The 21,326-nt window shown below is 33.1% G+C and overlaps 1 protein-coding gene and 1 pseudogene across 20 annotated transcripts in view; both read right to left on the bottom strand.

The window, feature by feature from the left end:
* Nucleotides 1–21,326, bottom strand: part of C2CD5 (C2 calcium dependent domain containing 5) — a 97,227-nt gene that overhangs the window by 58,210 nt on the left and 17,691 nt on the right. For 16 of the 20 annotated variants that reach the window (XR_004286892.1, XR_004286893.1, XM_032347685.1 and 13 more), the window contains 6 exons: nucleotides 19,329–19,500; nucleotides 16,326–16,421; nucleotides 13,051–13,206; nucleotides 11,814–12,012; nucleotides 6,596–6,747; nucleotides 727–812 (listed from right to left, as the gene is read on the bottom strand). Coding sequence is in view for 18 of the 20 variants with exons in the window: in XM_032347685.1 (XP_032203576.1) it covers nucleotides 727–812; nucleotides 6,596–6,747; nucleotides 11,814–12,012; nucleotides 13,051–13,206; nucleotides 16,326–16,421; nucleotides 19,329–19,500 (861 nt within the window). In the remaining 2 variants the exon portion in view is untranslated. Of the gene's footprint in view, nucleotides 1–726; nucleotides 813–6,595; nucleotides 6,748–7,734; nucleotides 7,860–11,813; nucleotides 12,013–13,050; nucleotides 13,207–16,325; nucleotides 16,422–19,328; nucleotides 19,501–21,326 lie in introns of all 20 variants that reach the window. The other 4 variants (XM_032347674.1, XM_032347679.1, XM_032347677.1 and 1 more) reach the window with 1 other exon arrangement.
* LOC116593415 lies at nucleotides 15,079–16,319 on the bottom strand (annotated as a pseudogene).

Raw genomic sequence — 21,326 nt, 5'->3', positions numbered from 1 at the left:
AAAAGAGAAAAATCATCCAAAAATTGTGACTCTTTATTTTCCCAATTAACAAAGTTAAGTAAACATTAAACTTATAATAATTAAAAGAGATATATTCACATACCAAATAACCACACTGTTTATGTTAATCTGTAGAAATAATGAATCTCTGCATTTCTTACCCCTGAGATTGGCCAACCATAAAAATAATCTCAGCATATAAATATATTAATATATTGAAGAATTACCTTTTTTTTTTTTTTTTTTTACGTAGTCTCCATGCCCACCATGGAGCCCAACACGGGCTCAATCTCACAACCCTAAGATTAAAACCTCAGCTGAAATCCAGAGTCTGATGCTTAACCAACTGTGCCACCCATGCACCCCAAGAAAGATATTTAATATAGTACAACTGAAATATTTTTTTCTGAAAAATGTCCACTATTTCCTTTTGTATATTATAATTTTAAGGTAAAATGACAAATGATTTCATCACCCAATGGATATTTCCAAATAGATTACTTCTAATGAAAGATTAGAAGACAAAAAAAAAAAAGTTACAGAATTCCAAATTAAAATTATTCATAAACAAATTTCTTTAAGACCTTAAATAAATTTTGGGACTCTGAAATTATATTACATATACATGATCAAACCAGTTTATGGAAATAAGTTATAAATATATAGAAGCATAATAATAAAATCATATTAACAGTGTAAGAATAGAGAATATTGAGTGTCTCTTACCCTTTGTTCCAGTGCTGACTGAGTCTGTTGTCTTAAAAGAGCTTTAAACGGCCCCCCTTCTTTTCCAGCACTACCACTTCCCATTCCTACAGAACATCAGTACATAAATAACAACCAAAAAACAACTATAGAAACAGAAAGTTAACTGCATTCATCTTTATAAATATCATGAGTCAAATTTCTTAAAATGATATAAACATTTAAAGTACTTGACATGCAATTAGGCACATATTTTACTATTTTATTCACAAAGATTTTAGATGTTAAAACTGTGATCACAGTGAGTTTCAGATTCAATCTGTTCTAAAACTTATTTTTAAAATTTTGTTAATGTATGAATTTTTGTATAATATTCAATTTTTTAAGTGTTGAGTGAGTCTTCTAATACAAAATAATCAAGATACTACCAATTACAATTGACCCTGGAACAACATGGGTTTCAACTGCACAGTCCACTTATACATTAATTTTTTTCAATAAGTACAGGACAGTACTATAAATGCACTTTCTCTTCCTTATGATTTTCTTAGTAACATTTTCTTCCCTCAGCTTTACTTCATTGCAAGAATACAGTATAGAATACATGTAATATAACTGTTTTAATTGACTATGTTATCAGTAAGGTTTGTGGTCAAGACTAGACTATTAATATTCAAGCTTTTGGGGAATCAGAAGTTATATGCCCATTTTCAATTTGCGCAGGGGTGTGTTGTTCAAGGGTCAACTGTACTTACTGTGCTCACAATTTAAGAATACTTACTAAAAGAAATCTAGAAACATCAAATGTTTGTTTAAAAGTAACTATAGAGAGAAGCACGTTTAATTGTGCTTATTTAAAATATTCCAAAATTCTCTAAAGAGTGTGAATTTTAGGCAATTTTGAAATATAGTCCAATGTATTTTCTGGTAACTTTCCATTCCTAAATATAACATTTGTGACAAAACACTATTAACATTCATAGTTTTCAATACTCATTTGCAAAAATCAACATAAAATATTTTTAAAAACTAAAAATCACAGACATGTAATAGACACATCACAAATGTACATAGTTATGGATGAGAAGAAATTATATTCCCAAGCTCTAAGATGTATTTTTTAAAGGCTTAAGTTTTAATTTCTTTCCCTACTTTATTTTATTCTTTTGATAGTACCAATAGACCAATTATGATCAAAGAATTATAGAAAGTAGGGGACAGGTGAGAAGCCAGTGCTCTAGAGGCTAGAGTTAACAGTTCAATCCCACCCTTTTGAAACTGAAGATACATACAAATTTACTGCAATGACTTAAAAAAGGAACTAATTCACTTTCACATTTTTAGCTGTTCTTGGATAAGGAAACAAAGGTTAGCATGTGTATAGTCCCATTCTCTTCTTTAAAAATAAAAAAGGAACATATTTTTCTTGTAGGAACCTAAATATGGGTTTTAGAGACTATACAATACTAAACATAGAAATGAAACTAATATCTTTGTATGAAGCATATTGAAAGCCATAAAATAAAATGTAATTTTGTAGAAGTAAATAAAACATCAGAAAATACAGCAGAATAATTTGAAAATCAATGCAATGGACAGAAAAAAAAAATGGATAAAGAAAGAATACCACCAAAATGAGACTTAAACCAATTCGAACAGAATAATTTACTAATGTAACCATATGGCTTAGCAACATGATGGTGCAGGTCCGAAGTGAATGGAGTTGGTGTGAAGGGAAAGAAAGTAAAGCATCTAAAACAGAAACTCTAGAAATAAAAACCCAATAATCCTTGGAAATATGCAGATCTATGTCCTCAGACATATAATTTTTTTTGTAAACAAAATTACTTCAGCAGAATATTCATAATTATCCAACCAATAATCCTCAACCATCATTGTAATCATTTAATTCTGTCCACCAATAAGAAAAATAAGAAGTATGCCCTGTGCAAGACACCCAATACTTCTTTAATAGTATGAAATAATTACTTGTTTTCAAAGGTGAGTTAAAATAAAGGGATTAAAAAGCTGACATAATGTGATCCTACCAGAAGCAGCCAGGAACAGCTCTTCACTGAAAGAAACACTTTTCCTCAGAACTGGGCTGACAGGGCTAGAATGATGAGGGGGAAGGCTAGATTCCGAGAGTAGGAGACAGGACTTTTTAAGATGAAGGGAACCACAAGAGAGAAAGGGGGAGCTGGGACACAGGTAAATCCTAGGCCCCTGTGAGTAAGGTGCTGTGGAGGAAAGTAGCAGAGAAAAGATGCAGATTCAGAAGATGACCAGAAAATGCAGAATAAGGAAAGCAATGATGAAACAAAACGTAACAGTAAAAATGGATTTTAAAATGCTACATAAATTACACTAAGCATATAAAGTCATTAGCAAGACCATCTACCCAACACAATATAAATTAAAGGCATAGTCTAAAACGTAGTAAAACCTTCATAGAACTTTGCATTTGTTAAAATTTTTTAAATCACTAACATGGGATTTTGTGCCATTCTAATCACTTGGAGCGGATTTCTCAAAAACACTTAAATAACCTGCCTTTTTTGGGTTAAGAATGTTAAAGTTAATGTTAAAGTTAAAGTTAATGTTAAAGTTAAAAGGTATATTTTGTAAATTTTTAAAGCCAGAAACTTACTGCCTCAAATATAAACATTATCTAAAGTGGCAAAGTACAGTTCTTCAAATGTTACTAAAACATATCACTTATGAGTATTTTAATTTAATACCCATAAAAAATAAACAGCACCACATTAAATGGTTGCCATCACTAATTTGAAATAAATATTAACTTCATTCTGTGCATCTTTGAGATATATATTACTCCTATTCTTTTTCCTCTAAAATTTTAATATTCGAGTTTGATCGTAACACTGTTTGTATCTACAAGGATTTGAGTATGTAAGGGGCAAATGCTCTCAAATCACCAAAACTATACATGGTTAAAAGCTTGACTTTTTTTTTTTTTTTTAAGCTTAAGTCACGTGTCAAATCAATATCCTAACACTAGCATTCTAAAATTCCACTCCTACAAGTTGAGTACTTGAAAAAAATATGAAAATAAAGCCTTGTAAAATGTCAAAAATTAGAATTTATAGAAATAAATCAATATGAATTTTTTTTTTAATGAGACCTATCTTTAAAAAAAGACAATAGCTTTAACTACAAACAGAAAACCAACTTTCTTAGTCTAAAGCTTTGTTAACTTTATTTTTGGTTCCCTGGTTGCATATAATCAATCATAATCAGCTTACCCCCACTATTCCTCAAAAGACTGATTTTGTATATAGGTAAATTTGAAGGCAAAGAATTATGAAACACATACTCAATTATAGTTTTAGAAATTTTAAAACAGTCATAATTTTGTCATTTCAAATCTCTTCTGGAATATTCAAAGATATTTAGGGATTCACGATAAGTGAAAATATTAAAAAACTGTTAATGTTCTATAAGTATGCTATTAAAGATAATGAATAGCATATGATAGTAGAAATACAAAATTATTTAGAAGCATCTGATAAATACAGAAATACATGAGAATCAGTAACTATCATAAATAAATCTTTAAAAACTAAAATTTTGGAACTAGAAAATAAAATGTAAAAATGCTTTCATTGAAAATACAATTGATTGCCTACGAGAAAGATAAGGGAACACAAATCTGATTCAGTTAACTTATTACTTGACAATTTTTTCAGATTTGGCCATTTGGTGAATTAAAGAAAAGGAAACAGAAAGACCAAGAAAATACTTCCAAAAATTTGTCTGTGATGTGACAAAGAATAAAATATAGATAAAAATATTGAAAAGCAGCCTAGAATACACAAATAACCAATGCTCAAAGCCTGAAAAAAATATTTTAAGAAAACTTGTTCTTTATGGGGCGCCTGGGTGGCTCAGTGGGTTAAAGCCTCTGCCTTTGGCTCACGTCATGATCCCAGGGTCCTGGAATCGAGCCCCACATCGGGCTCTTTGCTCAGCGGCGAGCCTGCTTCCCCTTCTCTCTCAGTCTGCCTCTGCCTGCTTGTGATTTCTCTGTCAAATAAATAAAATCTTAAAAAAAAAAAAAAAAGAAAGAAAGAAAACTTGTTCTTTAATACTATTCTAAGTCTTTCTTGTTTTGATAGGCATGAATTTGGAGGCCAGAATCTCAACCTTTATTTAAATAAATAAATAAACAAACAAACACACACTTCACTATGGTTGGAATGGTTCAGTTTTTATGGTATAAATATGGTTAAGATGCCACATTAAATAGCATCAATTACTATCAAGTATCTCATGATTTGGGGCACCTGGGTGGCTCAGTCGGTGAGTGTCCGACTCTTGATTTTAGCTCAGGACATGATCTCGGGTCAGGAGACTGGCCCCACGTGGGGCTCTGTGGTCAGCGGGGAGTCGCTTGGAATTCTCTCCCTGATCTCCCTACAGTCACATCCCATGATCATGTGCGCACACTCGCTTGCGGGCTTGCACGTGCTCTCTCTCTAAAATAAATATATCTTTAGGGGCGCCTGGGTGGCTCAGTGGGTTAAGCCGCTGCCTTCGGCTCAGGTCATGATCTCAGGGTCCTGGGATCGAGTCCCGCATCGGGCTCTCTGCTCAGCAGGGAGCCTGCTTCCTCCTCTCTCTCTCTCTGCCTGCCTCTATGCCTACTTGTGATCTCTCTCTATCAAATAAATAAATAAAATCTTTAAAAAAAAAAATAAAAATAAAATAAAATAAAATAAAATAAATATATCTTTAAAAAAAAATCTCATGATTTTTAAACGTTACGCATATTATGTATACGTAAATAAAGAATAAAGCTACTGTCTTCAAAAAATTAGGTATCCATAATTATCTTCCTCTCACTCTGTGACTACATTTATAAAAATAGATACTAAATCTACAGGCTTTCTTTTTAATTCCCTTTCTTTAGAATTAGCACTGGTTTTTCAGAGTTGATTTCTTTTCATTGTTTTCATAAAATCTGGGATCATTTTATAAATTTCTTGTGTAACACACAAAAGATATTAAAGATAATAAAATGACACAGGAGGTATGCAAAATGTTTTCATCAATCTGGAGAGAAAACTGATAGACAAAAACAATATTTATAAAAATTGTTAACTACTAACTTTTTAACTTTTTACATTTTACTCTTCTTAATGATCTGAATAACTTAATTCTACTTTAAGAAGTAATGAAATAATTTGATTTTTTAAACAATTTTTATCATAAAACATTCATAAAAACTCACAGAAATTATTCATCAAAAATACAAATAGGAGAGGGAAAAACTATAAATTGCATACATTGAGAAATATGTAAGAATAAGTAAAGCAAAAATGCTACTTTCTAACCTAGAGAACAAGACTAGCAAAACCAAACATTTGAAATAGCAAGAAGTTAATAGATATATGTACTCCAATATAACCATTTCAATTCTAAAAACTTTTTCATAATAAAATCTTAGAATTAAATTCAGAAATAGAAAGAAAAATGAATTTGAAAATGTTTCTACTACATGAGGAATTGGATTGCAAGCTACTAATGTTATCTTCTATTCAAAAGCTTTAAGATATTATTCCTCATAATATGAGCATGAAATGAAAAAATGTCTACATGCAAAAATAAATTCTGGACTTCATATCTACACTATGATTAAATCAATAAATACAGATCTTTGAACAAGATAATTTCTGAGCTATATGAAATTTTCATATTTTAATGGTAGTAACTGAAAATGATCAGTATTCATATTATCTTTTAACTTAAATGCCAAAAATAGGAGGAAAGCCTTGGATGGAAAGCTAATAAAGAACAGAAACAAATCTGGAAAAAAAAAAAAAGAAAGAAAGAAAGAAAAAGAAAAAGGTGGGTGGAAGCGCCTTACCAGTTTTGGGTGTCAAACTCAAATCTGTGTCAGAAGAAGAGGACTGTCGACTGTAGGACTTGGAAGGTGAAAAGGAATAAGTTTGGTTTTTCAGAGGGGTTGAGGGTCCTGATGAGTGAGTATTGGGATTGGGATCTTCATTGAAGGGAATCCTGCCAGAAGAAGGTGGAGAAATATTAAGCAATCATGTGCCAAAGGACCTGACGGAAGGCAGCATGATCCAAACACCAGGAAAGTATTGGGCAGGGCCAGCAGTCATTTCTTAAGTGTGGAGCTGGGTATGAGGCCAAAGACAACCAATTGCTGTTTAACCATTCATCATTCTCCAGATAAATAATTATCTGCACTGAAACAGTTAATAAGCCAAGTAAATAAGCAAAGAAGCATGAAATGACAGATTAAGGGAGTAAAAAATATTAAAAGGAAAAGTAAACAAAAAAAATAAATACATGACTGAAAATACTTTCAAATAAACAATGCTTTTTTAAGTTACAAAGAAAAAATGATGCTGCAAATGGTGTGTGCAAATATTCAGAATAGTTTTTATATTTGCACACACAGATATCTTCAAAAGAAAAATGTTTCCTTATCCTATAGCATCAAGAGTGCCACAGCTAAAAACACAGCAGAGAGAAAAATGAATATAGCTACACAGAACCATTGCATTTTATGCAGAAGAGTTGCTTACCTGTTTTCCAACAGCTCTCTTCCACAGAATAAAACAGACCCTACTATGTAACAGGTTTTGTACATAAATAAAATAAGAAAATCAGAAGCTTTGACAGCTATTTCATTTAGAATCCAATCATCAATTTTATTTCTAACCAAATGCAGAAATAATGGCAAAACACATACTGGAGGATACTCCTAAATCTTACAGGATGCATACATAAGATAGGGTTCTTACAGGATCTATGGAAGAGACTTTGGAAGCTAGAACACTTTCACTTCAGAGTAGTGAGAGCCTCTGTGGTGGCTACATACTGGATTTCTTCACTGCAGCTGGACTTCAAGTAAGAAAAGGAGGAAGCAAAGACTTGTGGCACCTGCCTACACTATGCTACCTGCCTGCCTGCCCTTTACAGCCACTCTGCCTGTGGCCTGCCTTCCCCAGCTCTGGAGTCTGAGCAGTCTCGTACCAGTATAGATGAGAGTGGGAACAGACACAGAGAAGTTCTGAGTAAGTCGTGAGCCAGTAGCAGTGTGAATTGGGCTGTTGTGAGTCGAGCGGCATCCATGGCTTGGAGGATGAACCAGCGGAGACCTGAGGGAATTTGTAGTCAAAGTGGAAGAAAAGAAAACAATACATACAACAGATAGCAAAGTTATGTTAAAATAATTTCAAAGGAGCTTTAGTTAGGGGAAAGGAATTTTTAACCCCCAACATGCAAAAAAACAGACTGAAATTTAAAAAGAATAGCTAAATACTAACTTGTTAGGATACAGGTATAGTTTTAAGGGATCAGATTAATAATTAGGACTGTGAATAAGAAAAACAGGAATAGTGGCATTAAATAAGAAAGACTAAGATTTGGATTCTGAGTTGCTTTAAAATATTTTTGATCACCATAAAGTTTACTACACGGGGACAAAACACTCATAAAAATGAATAGTCAAATATAAAGCTCTTATGCTGCTTCTGAAACTGAATTCATGTAATTATATTTTTCTATAAAGAAAGTTTAACAGAGCTGTTTCTGTCTATAATAGCAAGATAGTGGTACTAAAGAATATGAAAATGACAGCATAAAGAAAAATAAACTAAATGGATCCAAGCAAATATAAACATTCCAGTATTTCAGCACTCCAAGTATATTGCTTTCCAGATTACACTGGGAAAAAAAAACACACACACACACAAAAAACAAGGGGACACTGCTTTTCAAAACACATTAATAAAAAACAATGTAGATAATTTTTGTGTGGCTCTCAAATAGAATATATTATTTAAATTTAAAGAGTCTATTAAACACATTCTGAATTGAAATTTTTTTATCAACTGACACCCTGCAATAGATTATATCTATGTGGATGTATAGACATATTTTCATCACATACACATAGATATATATTCACATATAATATTTAAATTTTCATGAAAAATTCTGCTAAAAGGGCACAGTTACACTGGGTAGGGAAAAACAGCATATTAGACAACTAAGAATCCTGTACTTCATATTAGCAATTATCTCACTAAGCAGTGCCTTTGAGGGAAAAAGAATGAGGGAAAAAGAATCATATGTGAAAACACTGAGAAACTACCGTATCTCCATTTTTTTTAAAGCAGATCAAGAGTTCAACTTTTCCTGGCCTCTTCTTTTTTACTGGCCAGTGAACATTCCCAGCAATCACAATTTGTCAAAGTTCAAACATGAGCTATCATTGACGGGCAATAACGGTCCTTCACAGAATCTACAGACTATTTTCTGAAAATATCACTGGTTTTATGATAGGGCAATATTTCTGTTTTTGTTGCTAGTTTAAAATAAAAATGTGTTTAATACAACTGATTAAAAATTAAACACCTTATTGGTGACCTATTTGCATACAAACAACAGAGTGAGGTTTCGTTTTTGTTTTCTCTTTCTCTGTTGAAGTGACTAATGTAGTTAAAAATTCTAAGAATCAGTACTGTACAGAGGAGAAATTAGAGCTAACATCTCTTAAACAGTACTTTTTTTTCAAAGTAGAGAAGCAGTACGTCTTATTTAAATGCACTTTCTACCATCGAGATAATTCAGCAAGGAAATACCAAAGAGATTTAAATCATTCATTATACTAAATATCTGAAAGTGGAAAAAAAAAAATGAAGTAGAACATAGTATTAATAAAGGTAAAATAAAATGAATAAAATAAAATGAACATTGTAAAAGCCTCAAATTATGACATCTAGTTAAAATCCAAATATAATGGACCATCATCATATGTATTCTTGGAGTTCTAATTCTTATCAGTCTTCTTGCATGAAAGATTACCTTGCAGTAATACACCAGTGGCATTTCTAATATTAAATTCATTCAGACAGGAACATAATCCAAACTACCTTTTATCAAATTCCTGTCCAGAATCAATATTGTAACTAAATGTCAAAATAATCATAATCAGTGAATTATAAAACAATTTAAACTAGCAACCAAAATTGATTCATTATCAAAAATACAAAGAAACTGGCTGAGATAAAGCAGCCCAAGTACTGAGTTGTTGTTTTTTCAATAGCATGACTGAGGTAGTAAGATGTCTTTCAGAAAATCTTAATGAAGCAACTTAAATTCTTCAAGATGTGACTATTTGACAACTTGGGGCAAACAGGCTACAGCAAAATTTGAAAAGCAGAATATTTACACAATCCCAGAAGATTTACATTAACAGAATTATTCTTAAATGTAGCCAAAACATATTCCATTACTATCACTATATCATTTTAAGACATCAACAGACAATATAATATTCTCTTTCTACTAAATAATTTAGTGAAAAGAGGAAACCCTCAGACATCACAGCTGCAAAAGCAAGGCCCCTTCAGGCAACTTAGATAAAGCTGGAGGACGGCATGAGAAGGAGGTACTCAAGTCTTTACTTAAATTTGGTGTGGAAAAAGAAAATAAAAAGTGAATCCCTCAAGAAGTTACACCTGCAATCTGACTCTACCTGTGGCAGAAGGCAGTTCATATCGTTTTAAAACATATCTTAAATGGAATATAGAGCAAATTCACTCTTCGATTTATTTAAAACAAGTCATTTCACTTGCCAAGGTACTTTCCAATAAAATCAGGCAACATATATATAATACTGTGCTCTCTCATGACTAGAATTTAATCTGCATGACTAAAGGCCAACAGAAAGGAAACAGTTAAACAGAATAAGCTTAAGAGGAAAATCTCATTTTTAAAAATACTGTTTAAAAAAAAGTTGAGTCACCATATTGTACATGTGAAACTAATAGAACACTATATATTACACTGGAATTAAATTTTTTTTAAAAAGACTGTGATTGTTTTCTAGTCAACCTTTCTTGACTATTGTTAATCCGGGAAGCATTTCAGGTTTTCTGATTACAGAATCCTGACTCCTTGATGATACAGGACATCTACACAGGTCAAATCCATCCTGCACCTGGTTTGTAAATCATCAGGTTTTATTGGAACACAGCCACACTCATTTATTTGCATAGTCAATGGCTGTTTTCATGTTAGAATGGCAAAGCTGAACAGTCATGAGCAAAGACTAAATAAATTATTATTTACCTGTATCTTCTGGTGATTTACAAAAAAAAATTGTTGACCCTTGATCTAGAAGAATCTCTAAATCAGTGGGTCTCAATGGAAGTACTACTGGCATTTAGGATGGAACAAGTCTTCATTGTACAGAGTCGCCCTTTGCAGTGTACAACAGTGAGCATTTCTAGTTCCCAACCAGGATCTGCCCCCACACCCCAAGCAACATGACAGAAAATTTTCATTTTAAACATTCCTGTAGACAGCACCATCCCACCACATTGAATATCTTCTGACTTAGACAAAAATGGTATCACATAAGCCAAATCCAGCCAACCAAAATGTTTTGTTGAATCACATTCAGTTTTTATAAAATGTATGAGCCTAAATTCCTTTAGCTCAGGAACAGCAAACTCCTTTTTTTGATAAACAAAGACAGGAACTATATGGCTAGTGCATGAAATATTTACTATCCGGCCTTTTACAGAAAAAGTTTGCCAACATCTGCTTTACACAATCCTCAGTACTCCCTATTTAATTATACTCAATTATTTTATTTACATAAACGATCCTCTGTAGACATTTGCATGAGACCCCTGCATGGGTCAATCTTTCCTGCTATACTTCTCTTTTCTATACTATGTTGCTAATAATAAGCAAAATTGGATTATAAGGTATAATACTGGGTTTTAAGCATTCCCCAAAGAATAAGTAAAAATGTTCTGAATATATAGTGCCTAAAGATCTGAAATAAGTTTAGCTTTATATTATTTAACTTGAATTTCATATTAAGAAAGTATAAATAAATTATTAGGAATAGCTAAATAGATTAAAGCTTCAGATTTTCATAGTCATCTCTGATAATAAAAATTACCATAGGAAAAAAAATCACCATATTAAAAAATGTATGTTAAACAACCCTACTAGAGTATTTCAAATCAAATGAAAACATAAGAGTAAAAGAGAAAAAGCTCCATAAGAACGACTCATTGATTCATACTTACTCCTTCATTTCTTTGGACGGGGAATTACATGCAGGAAGGAATGCTGCTGGGCTACTTAGTTTATCCAGTGTACATGCTGTTCCTATGGCTCGTACCACTAACCCAGATTCACCTTCCAGATCAAAACACTGTAAGTACCCAACGACTGCATTTCCTCTCATTTCAAGCACTTTCAAGCCGATCTTCCTCTGCAGTTCACCTGCAAAAAAAGGGAAGAAAATGCATTCTGCTTTAGATCTTCACATTACATAATATAAAGCTGGATACAGTAGCAATAAAAAAAGTCAAAAAATCATAGATTTTTAGAACTTGAAAAGAACCTAAAAGATTATCTGCTCTAGCCTCCTAATTTCAGGGAGGTAAGACATTAACTAGTTGCATTTTACAGATGCAGCAAAATTAAGATTCACTCATTCATGCATTCATTTACCAAATAATTTCTGGTTGTGTACTATGTGCCTGGCATTCTTTCTTTCTTCTAAGTGCTAGAAATACAGAGGTAAACAAAAAAGATATATTATTTAATAGATTAAATGACATTATATATTATAGTAAGTATAAATATATTTATAGTGATTTATAAATATTAAAGTATAATTGATATATTTTTAATATGATATAAATGTTTTTATATTTTATATTTAAAAACATAAATTTATTACATATAAATATAACATTTATATTTATTAAATATAACATTTATACTCATTTATTGTCTGATATACATATGTGAATATACATACATACATATATATACACACATATGTACATATACATTTTAAATGAAAAACAAGTTCTTCAAAGAAAAAAAGAAAAGTAATGGGGTAAGAATGGCAGGAAGAAGTACACGGAGCTAAAACATGTTGTCAGAGAAGAACTATGAAAAGGAAACAAAAAACATTAGAGAGATTACCTAAACTCTGACTATAAATAAATGCTAGAGAAAGGAAAACCAGAACCCAGTTTCCTACTTCCTTGCTCAGGGTTCTTTCCACTATGCCACTTCGTGAGCACAAATTCCTTTTACAGCCTAGTTAAGAAGGAAATATAAGCTCCTGGTTCAGATTTCCTCTTATAAGATGTCAACGTGGTACATTCAGAAAGATTGGGCAAGGGTAGAGAATCAGTCATATGCAATTCATAGCCTTCACTGTAAAATTCCACATAGCATGTCAAAAGGAAATAAAAATCTAACAGTATTAAGTGTATCAGTAATGAAGTTATTTCTTTTAAATACCTGACATTAAAGAAATGAGTCTCTGTCTGGCCTCATTTGATGCCCTTGGTGTACGAATTCGATCAATCCATTGATATTCTGGGTCTTCATTGACCACAAGCTCTTCTACAAAACCATGAATTATTACAGCTCTATAGCACTTTGGAATAGATGTTGCTGTTGAAAGAAATTGTCTATTATGCTTCTATTTATAACAACGTTAAATTCAATTTTTTAAAAAATGTACAATTAAATTCTTACCTTTTGGATACATAATACAAGAACACATTTACTGTGTTAATTTCAATGTAATTATAATAGTCATACTTCCAATCAGTCTTCTAAATTCCATATTGTTCTTAGAAATAATCATTTTCTTTAATTAAGACCTCTTGTTTTTCACATAGTAAAAACAGCAGATACAAGTTATATTTTTATAATTTGGAAAACAGCCAGAGACAACCTTAGATAGCATTCAATACAAAGTTTAAAAAACCAAAATGAATGTCAGCTAGGTAATCATTGTATAAATAAGTACAGAGTGGGTAATAAATACAAAAAACTTTATTCAAAGCCCTCTGAAAAAGTTCTTCCTTACAGCATACAGTGCAGCCTCAAAAGTCAAAACCATCACCTTTCTGACAATCTGAGGAGTCATACAGCCCTGCAATTGCCAATAATCTTTTTTTTTTAAAGATTTTATTTATTTATTTGACAGAGACACAGCAAGAGGGGGAATACAAGTAGAGGGCGTGGGAGAGGGAGAAGCAGGCTTCCCACCAAACAGGGAGCCTGACACAGGCCTCGATCCCAGGACCCCGGGACAGCGACTCAAGCCGAAGGCAGACGCTCAACAACTGAGCCACCCAGGTGCCCCTCCAATAATCTATGGCCATATGGCCAACTGGTTCAGTAGTCACTATACTATTTAACAAACTCATTTAATATAAATAATACCAAATGTCGTTAGATTTAAAATAAGATCTAATTAGATCCAAAAAAGGGATAACCTAAAGAAAAACAAGCAAAACAATTTTTTTAAAAAAAGGGAGAACCTAAGAACACCTATCCCAAATTAGTCTCCTAAAATAGATATCCATGCCTTAAAGCTAACTCAACTACTTAGGAGTTTTCAACCCAGTTAATCCAGGCTGGCTGTGACTGCCTACATCTGCCCAATGCCAGCCCATATTTCATGGCACTTGAGGGATTATATCTGTAGATGATACCTATTTAATTTTGGATAGCATCACAATGTTTGGTTACAGTGCTCAGCTCTTACCTTAACAATGTCTTATACTATAATACCACTGGAGGAGAGCATGACTGGCTCAGTCAGTAGAGCGTACGACACTTGGATCTCAGGACTGTGGGTTTGAGCCCCACATTGGATGTAGAGATTACTTAAAAACAAAATCTTAAAAATAAATAAATAAAAATAAAGGTAAAAAAATAAAATACCACTGGATTTTTCTTTTTTGACAGTTACACAAAGTTTAATATAGTCATATCTTCTAGGGGTGCCTGGGTGGTTCAGTGGGTTAATGCCTCTGCCTTCGGCTCAGGTCATGATCCCAGGGTCCTGGGATCAAGTCCCGCATCGGGCTCTCTGCTCAGTGGGGAGCCTGCTTCCTCCTCTCTCTCTGCCTGCCCCTCTGTCTACTTGTGATCTCTGTCTGTCAAATAAATAAATAAAATCTTTAAAAATATATATATATAGTCATATCTTCTACATATTAACAAAGCAACTTGTTCTAATTTGTAAAAGAAAACTTTAATTGGCAATATTCATCACTGTGAAATTACTAAGATAAATATGGGAAATTACTTTAGAGCTTGTTTTTCACAGAGATTGACCTACTGGTAGAAGAGGAAAACCTATGGGGTACCTGGGTGTTCGCTTCAGTTAAGGGTCCAACTCTTGGTTTCTGCTCAGATCATGACCTCATGGGTCCTGGGATCAAGCCCCAAATCAGGCTCCTTGCTTAGTGTGGACTCTGCTTGAAGATTTTCTCCCTCTGCCCCTACCCCCATCTGCATGTTCCCCTCTCTCTCAAAAAAATAAATCTTAAAAAAAAAAAAAAAAGCTGTAAGCCTCTCCATAAGTTGATGTCTGATAATAATGCTTTTTAAGACTACTGCAGACTTCTACAAAATATACCTGTCCACCCACCACAAATGGCTCCATATCTGTATTACCTAGTACAGATGGTATTACATGGTCTATCTGAATTAATCTGATTATATAACTTAACACACGTAGCCTCATCAAGTTTGTTTTCCCAACTGTAGATATTAGAGAGCATGGGATTTGTTTTCATTGATTGTGAAAGTACAAGTCCATCTCCCCCTACGTTGTTGCTGACTACTGATAACCAGCTGACATCAAGGTAGCACAGGCTACTGTTCAGATATAGTGCATCACTTAACTCTTTATAATATCATGCTTACATATACACAATGCAACAAGGCAGTGATTTTCCTTCAGCATGTGGCCTAGATGAACTGAAGACTCCTCCTAATCACCATATGGTATAGGTAAGTTTGGGTATATTCCCTTAGTTTTTTGGTTTTCAGTTAGGACTGTAGCAAATGCTATCACATTTTGCATTTCCAGACCACAGTCACTCCGATCTCATTTCTGTAAGGATGAATTAATTTTTAGCATTCCTGTAAAACAGATCCCACCCTCATTTTCAAACTTGTTTCCAGTCATTCTTAGATACTTCAGAGTTGTATTATTACGCAGTTCTTTTGCAATCAATTCTCACCTTCAGGCCCAATATTACTAACATAAGATTTAAGTAAAAAAGATTAAGTTGTTTCATTAATACATGGATTCTTTGTTGAAATTCTGGAAAAAACCCAAAATCTTCACCAGTCATTCTACCAGCAGTAAGCAACTGTTACCAGCAATGTTTACTGTGATTTCTTCCAGAGTCTGGAGTAGGGGCTAGAGTATAAGCCAGAGTAAGGTCAGGAAGGGTGGTCTCCTTCCTGCTGCTCCACAAACTCCTCCAACCTCGTAGTCATGATAACCATGTACACCTCGTGCCCCAATGGACTATTCTAACAAAAATTTCTAAGAACTTGTAAGAAAGATTTCATTCACTTTAAAATCAAATAAATAGTCCCCAGAGCTACAGTAATTGTTTCTGAAAAATGGACAATTCTCTCTTAGGTATTAAAACCAAAGTATAATAGGTTTTCCATTAACTTTCTGAAGTATTAATTTGATTAACTATATTTGACAATTAAATTCCCTGTTAAATGTGAAATAAAATGCATTTACTTACTGCAAAAGAATTTGACTCCACACGACGATTGCCTAAATCGATTTAAATCATTGAAGAGGTCTACTTTGACAATTACATTGATTTCCCCACGGATACCTAAAATTTCAAAAGGAAAACCAAGTTTTTACCTTAACAAAATAAAGCACAATTAAATAATCCAGCAAATGAATGCCAACTTGTGATTTTAAAATAACATCAATCATAATAGCAATGCTAATACTTTCCTAATTATTTTTACTCTAAGTAGTTTATTACATATTCTGAAGTACATATACACACTAGAAAATGAATAAGTCTCTACTTATTTGAATCAAAGGAGCCACATTTGAATTGATGACAATAATGACGGTAACATCTGAGCACAGATAATGTTCTAAATGCCTTACGTGTAGTATCTCATAGATCTCACACCAACCCAGTAAGGTAATTTCTGTAGTATACCATCCTCATGTTATAGAGGAAAACATTAAAGTTTAATGAAAGTTAAATAATTTGCATAGTGTCAATAACTAGTTAAGTAGTACAGCTAAGATCAGAAGTCTGATCTTAAATGGTCTTAACAACAAATGCGAAGAATCTGATTTAACACAAAAACTTTATTCTTTTCAATGAATATATTAAGTTAAAATGAGCTAATAAATTCCAAAAATAAGGGTTTTTCAGAATATGCCCTAATAAATAAAAATGACCCGGTCTCTATTTCTAACAATTACTAAATATTTTTACTGGACTGTCCTGACTGCATGTCAATCAAATTGTTATTGAAGGCCTTCTAAGAAGAGTGACCTACTAAAATAATGAGATGATGTTCTTAACAAAGGGTCTATAAACATTAAACCAAATATAAACAGCATTTAATATAAAATATTTATATATATGTAATATATAAATATATATTTTATATATATATATAAAATATATAAATATAATTCATTCATTCATACTGCTATTGCCTTTAATCTAAGCTAAGCTAACTCTGATTATTTCTCCAGTGGTGTGTTTTATTGGTAATACACTACTGGATTTTATTTTCTGACTACAAGAATAATACACTTATATTATAAAAAATACAGAATAAAGCAAAAGAGCAAAAACAGGATTGTAGTTCAGAAATAAATCTATCCAAGAATAAACATTTTAGTGGGATACCTGCGTGCTCAGTTAGTTAAGCGTCCAATTCTTGGTTTTAGCTCAGGTCATCACCTCGGGGTCCTGAGATGGAGCCCCATACTCTCCCTCTGCCCCTCCTCATACTCTCTCTCTCCCTCCTCTATTTTTTAATTTAAAAAAAAAAATCTTTTTTAAAAAAGAACAAACATTTTATCATGTATTCTGCCAATTTATCATATGATATCACACATATGCAATTCTTTTCTTTCTAAACAAATATGTAATCATCCTATAGTAGTAATGTTTTATAATCTGAATTTTACAAAATTTTACAATTTTGCTATGCCATTCTACTCTAAAAAATGCATTTTGATCAGGCTGAACAATTCATGATCTATATATGCTCTAACTTATCTAAGTAAATCTTCTTTTCCAATTTATTTTAGCATTATAAATATTAATAAATAATAATAGAATGTACCACAATAAATATACTTTGCCATAAATCTGTTTATTATAATAAAACTACTATCAACAGAATTGCCAGGTCAAATATGAAAAATTGGCAGAAAGATGCTAGACTATAGAGAGAAACATTTGCCAGTTCCTTATGGGTCCATTTGCCATTCTAAAAAGATGGCACATTTTCAGGCTGACAGTTCTCAAACTTTGATGTCAGAACCACTTTATAATCTCAAAAATTATTGAGAACTTCAAGGAGTTTTTGTTTATATGCATCATATGTCAGTATTTACCATGTTATAATTAAAATTAAAAGTGAGAGGGACACTTTGATGGCTCAGTCGGTTGGACCTCTGACTTCAGCTCAGGTCATGATATCAGGGTCCTGGGATCATATTCCCCACTCAGTGGGGAGTCTGTTTCTCCTCCCTTTGCTCCACCCCCTGCTCATTCTCTCCCTCTCCCTCTCTCTCTCAAATAAATAAAATCTTTTTAAAAATTTTAAAATTAAAGATTACGGGTGCCTGATTGGCTCAGTGGGATAAAACCTCTGCCTCTGGCTCAGGTCATGATTCCAGCGTCTTAGGATGGAGTCCCGTATTGGGCTCTCTGCTCAGCGGGGAGCCTGCTTCCCTTCCTCTCTCTCTGCCTGTCTCTCTGCCTACTTGTGATCTCTGTCTGTCAAATAAATAAATAAAATCTTTTTTTAAAAAATTAAATCAAATTAAATTAAAGATTAAAAATTAAATTGAAAATGAAAATGAAAGCTGGGGATTTTAAAAAGTAATTACTTAATACTATAAACATTTTTATAAAAATAACTAATTTTGAAAAACAAAAAACTAGTACTGAGAATAGCACTTACATTTTTTTAGTTCTCTATAATGTTTAGCTTCATGGAATACAGTTAGATTCTATTTCTGGTCTGTATTCAATGTGCAGTGATATCATATATCATAAAAACTCCAGAAAATTCCACTGTACCTTTGTAAGATGATTTTTAAATCATGCATTTATTTTCTTTATTGTACAAATTTAGCAGGGATTACTTCAAATTATGTTCAGAAAAATAACAATTTCACCAACAATACTTTGTGACTCTCTATTAAAAGGAAAATATCTTGGGACGCCTGGGTGGCTCAGTTGGTTAGGCAGCTGCCTTCAGCTCAGGTCATGATCCCAGCATCCTGGGATCGAGTCCCACATCGGTCTCCTTGCTCGGCAGGGAGCCCGCTTCTCCCTCTGACTCTGCCTGCCACTCTGTCTGCCTGTGCTCGCGTTCTCTCTCTCTGACAAATAAATAAATAAAATCTTTAAAAATATATATATATCTCTTACATATACATCTTTTAAAACCACAAATGTAGCGCAGAAGTCTCTATGGATAATTTTTAATAATCATGATATATTTTCTTAAAATATACTCCTTACCATGTATGGTATCATATATTGGAAACCATCCTGAGATGACTGTTGCAGCCTCACTGTACAGTAAGGGATCAATATCAATGTACACTTTACCAATGGCATCATTTGCACTATAAGTATCATGGTCAAGAACTGTGATCTGTAGAGGCTCATCCTGTAAATCTTCATCGTCCACCTGAAAGTATACCTTAAAATTAAATCTTTTTATTTTTCAATCTTCATTACCATAAATATACATATATACCAAATGTAAATGATGACTTACTTATAGAAAAACAACACAGATTTATCTCTAAGCACAAAGGTAAAGGAATTAACACACACACACACACACACAAAAGTTATAATCCCTTTTTCTATAAAAGATGCCAAATTTCTAAGGAAAAAAAGTATTGTTTGGGGCACCTGGGGGCTCAGTTGGTTGGTATCCAACTCTTGATCTTAGCTCAGGTCTTGATCTCAGCACCATGAGTTCAGGCCGTGTTGGGCTGCATGTTTAAGTTCTTTTTCTACATTTTATTCTGCGCCAGGCCCGTGCTTAATTTCTGTTTCTACATACAATCCTGTGTTTTACTACTCTACATATAATATCCAGCAAAAATGCTTAAAGAACGTCATAACAGGGTCCATACAATATCTACAGGAGAGCAAAGATGCTAATGAGCACCATGATACCATCATTTATTTCTAAAGACAATTTCCCAGAATAAAACTGTAGGAAAACTAACATATTATTGGTAAAAACAAAACAAAACAAACAAACAAACAAAAAAACAACTAAAGCTCATGAACTAAGTAAGTGAAATAAATGTACTCTCTCCTTTTACTTACTATCAATTACTTATCACATGCCAAGCACTGGCTAAAAATGATCTACAATGGAGAATGCAGTGAACTAAATGTTTCTGTCCCCTGAAGATCTGTATATGGAAGTCCCAAACCCCAATACGATGATATTTGGAGATGAAGTCTTTGGGAGGTAATTAGGTCATAAAGGTGGAGTCCTTACGAACGGGATTGGGATCCTTACAAGTGAAGATGGGGAGAGAGGATCTCTCTCCCTGTTATGTAAGGACACAGCAAAAAGATCACTATCTACAAGCCAGATAGAGGGACCTCAGCAAAATAAAACCATGATGGTACTCTGTCTCAGAGTTCCCAGCATCCAGAAATGTCAGAATAAAAGGCTATTGTTTAAGCCACCCACTCTATGGTATTCTGTTACAGCAAGCCAAACTGACTAAGGCAAAGAATGAGGCAAAAAAAGATTTCTCCCTTTGGAAGACATATTCATTATTTTGGCTGCCATCCTCTGGATACCATACCATCCTCTAATTTGCCAGTACTCCTCATCAAATGTGGTGGCTAGATGGAACACAATATTACAGGTATCTGTAAGGATGGAATACAAAGGGATTATTGTTTCCTGCAACTAAAATACTATACTTTTTGAATGCAGTCTACGAATGTTTGTTGTTACAGCACATATACCACATTGTTCATTAAGACAGAGTTTGTAGTACACTAAAATCTCTATTTTCCTTACATATGCTCTGGTCAAGTGGTATCTCTACAAACCATATACTCTGGTTAATTTTTTAAACTTAATTATGAAATATTATGCCTTTCCCCATTCCATTTAATTTCTTGTTGATTTTAGACTAACAATCTAACCACTGAAGATTATTTTAAGAATTAAAGTACAAGAAGGAATTATTGTTGATATCACTGATATAATAATGTGACTGGATGATTTGCTTTCAAAAAGGGGATACCTCTCAATAAGAGAGACATAATTAAAAATTTATGGATAAAATTGCATAATATTTTGAATTTGCCTTAAAATATTCCTGTCGGGGCTCAGTCAGTTAAGTGTCTACCTTCGGCTCAGGTCATGATCCCAGGGTCCTGGGATAGAGCCCCATGTGCAGGGAGCCCACTTCTCCCTCTCCTTATGCTGCCACTCTGCCTACTTGTGCTCTCTCTCTATCAAATAACTAA

This window comes from Mustela erminea, chromosome 6 (genome assembly GCF_009829155.1).
Source record: "Mustela erminea isolate mMusErm1 chromosome 6, mMusErm1.Pri, whole genome shotgun sequence".
NCBI lineage: Eukaryota > Metazoa > Chordata > Mammalia > Carnivora > Mustelidae > Mustela > Mustela erminea.
Note: the sequence above shows the minus strand (reverse complement) of the source record. Positions and strands in the feature narration are given on the sequence as shown.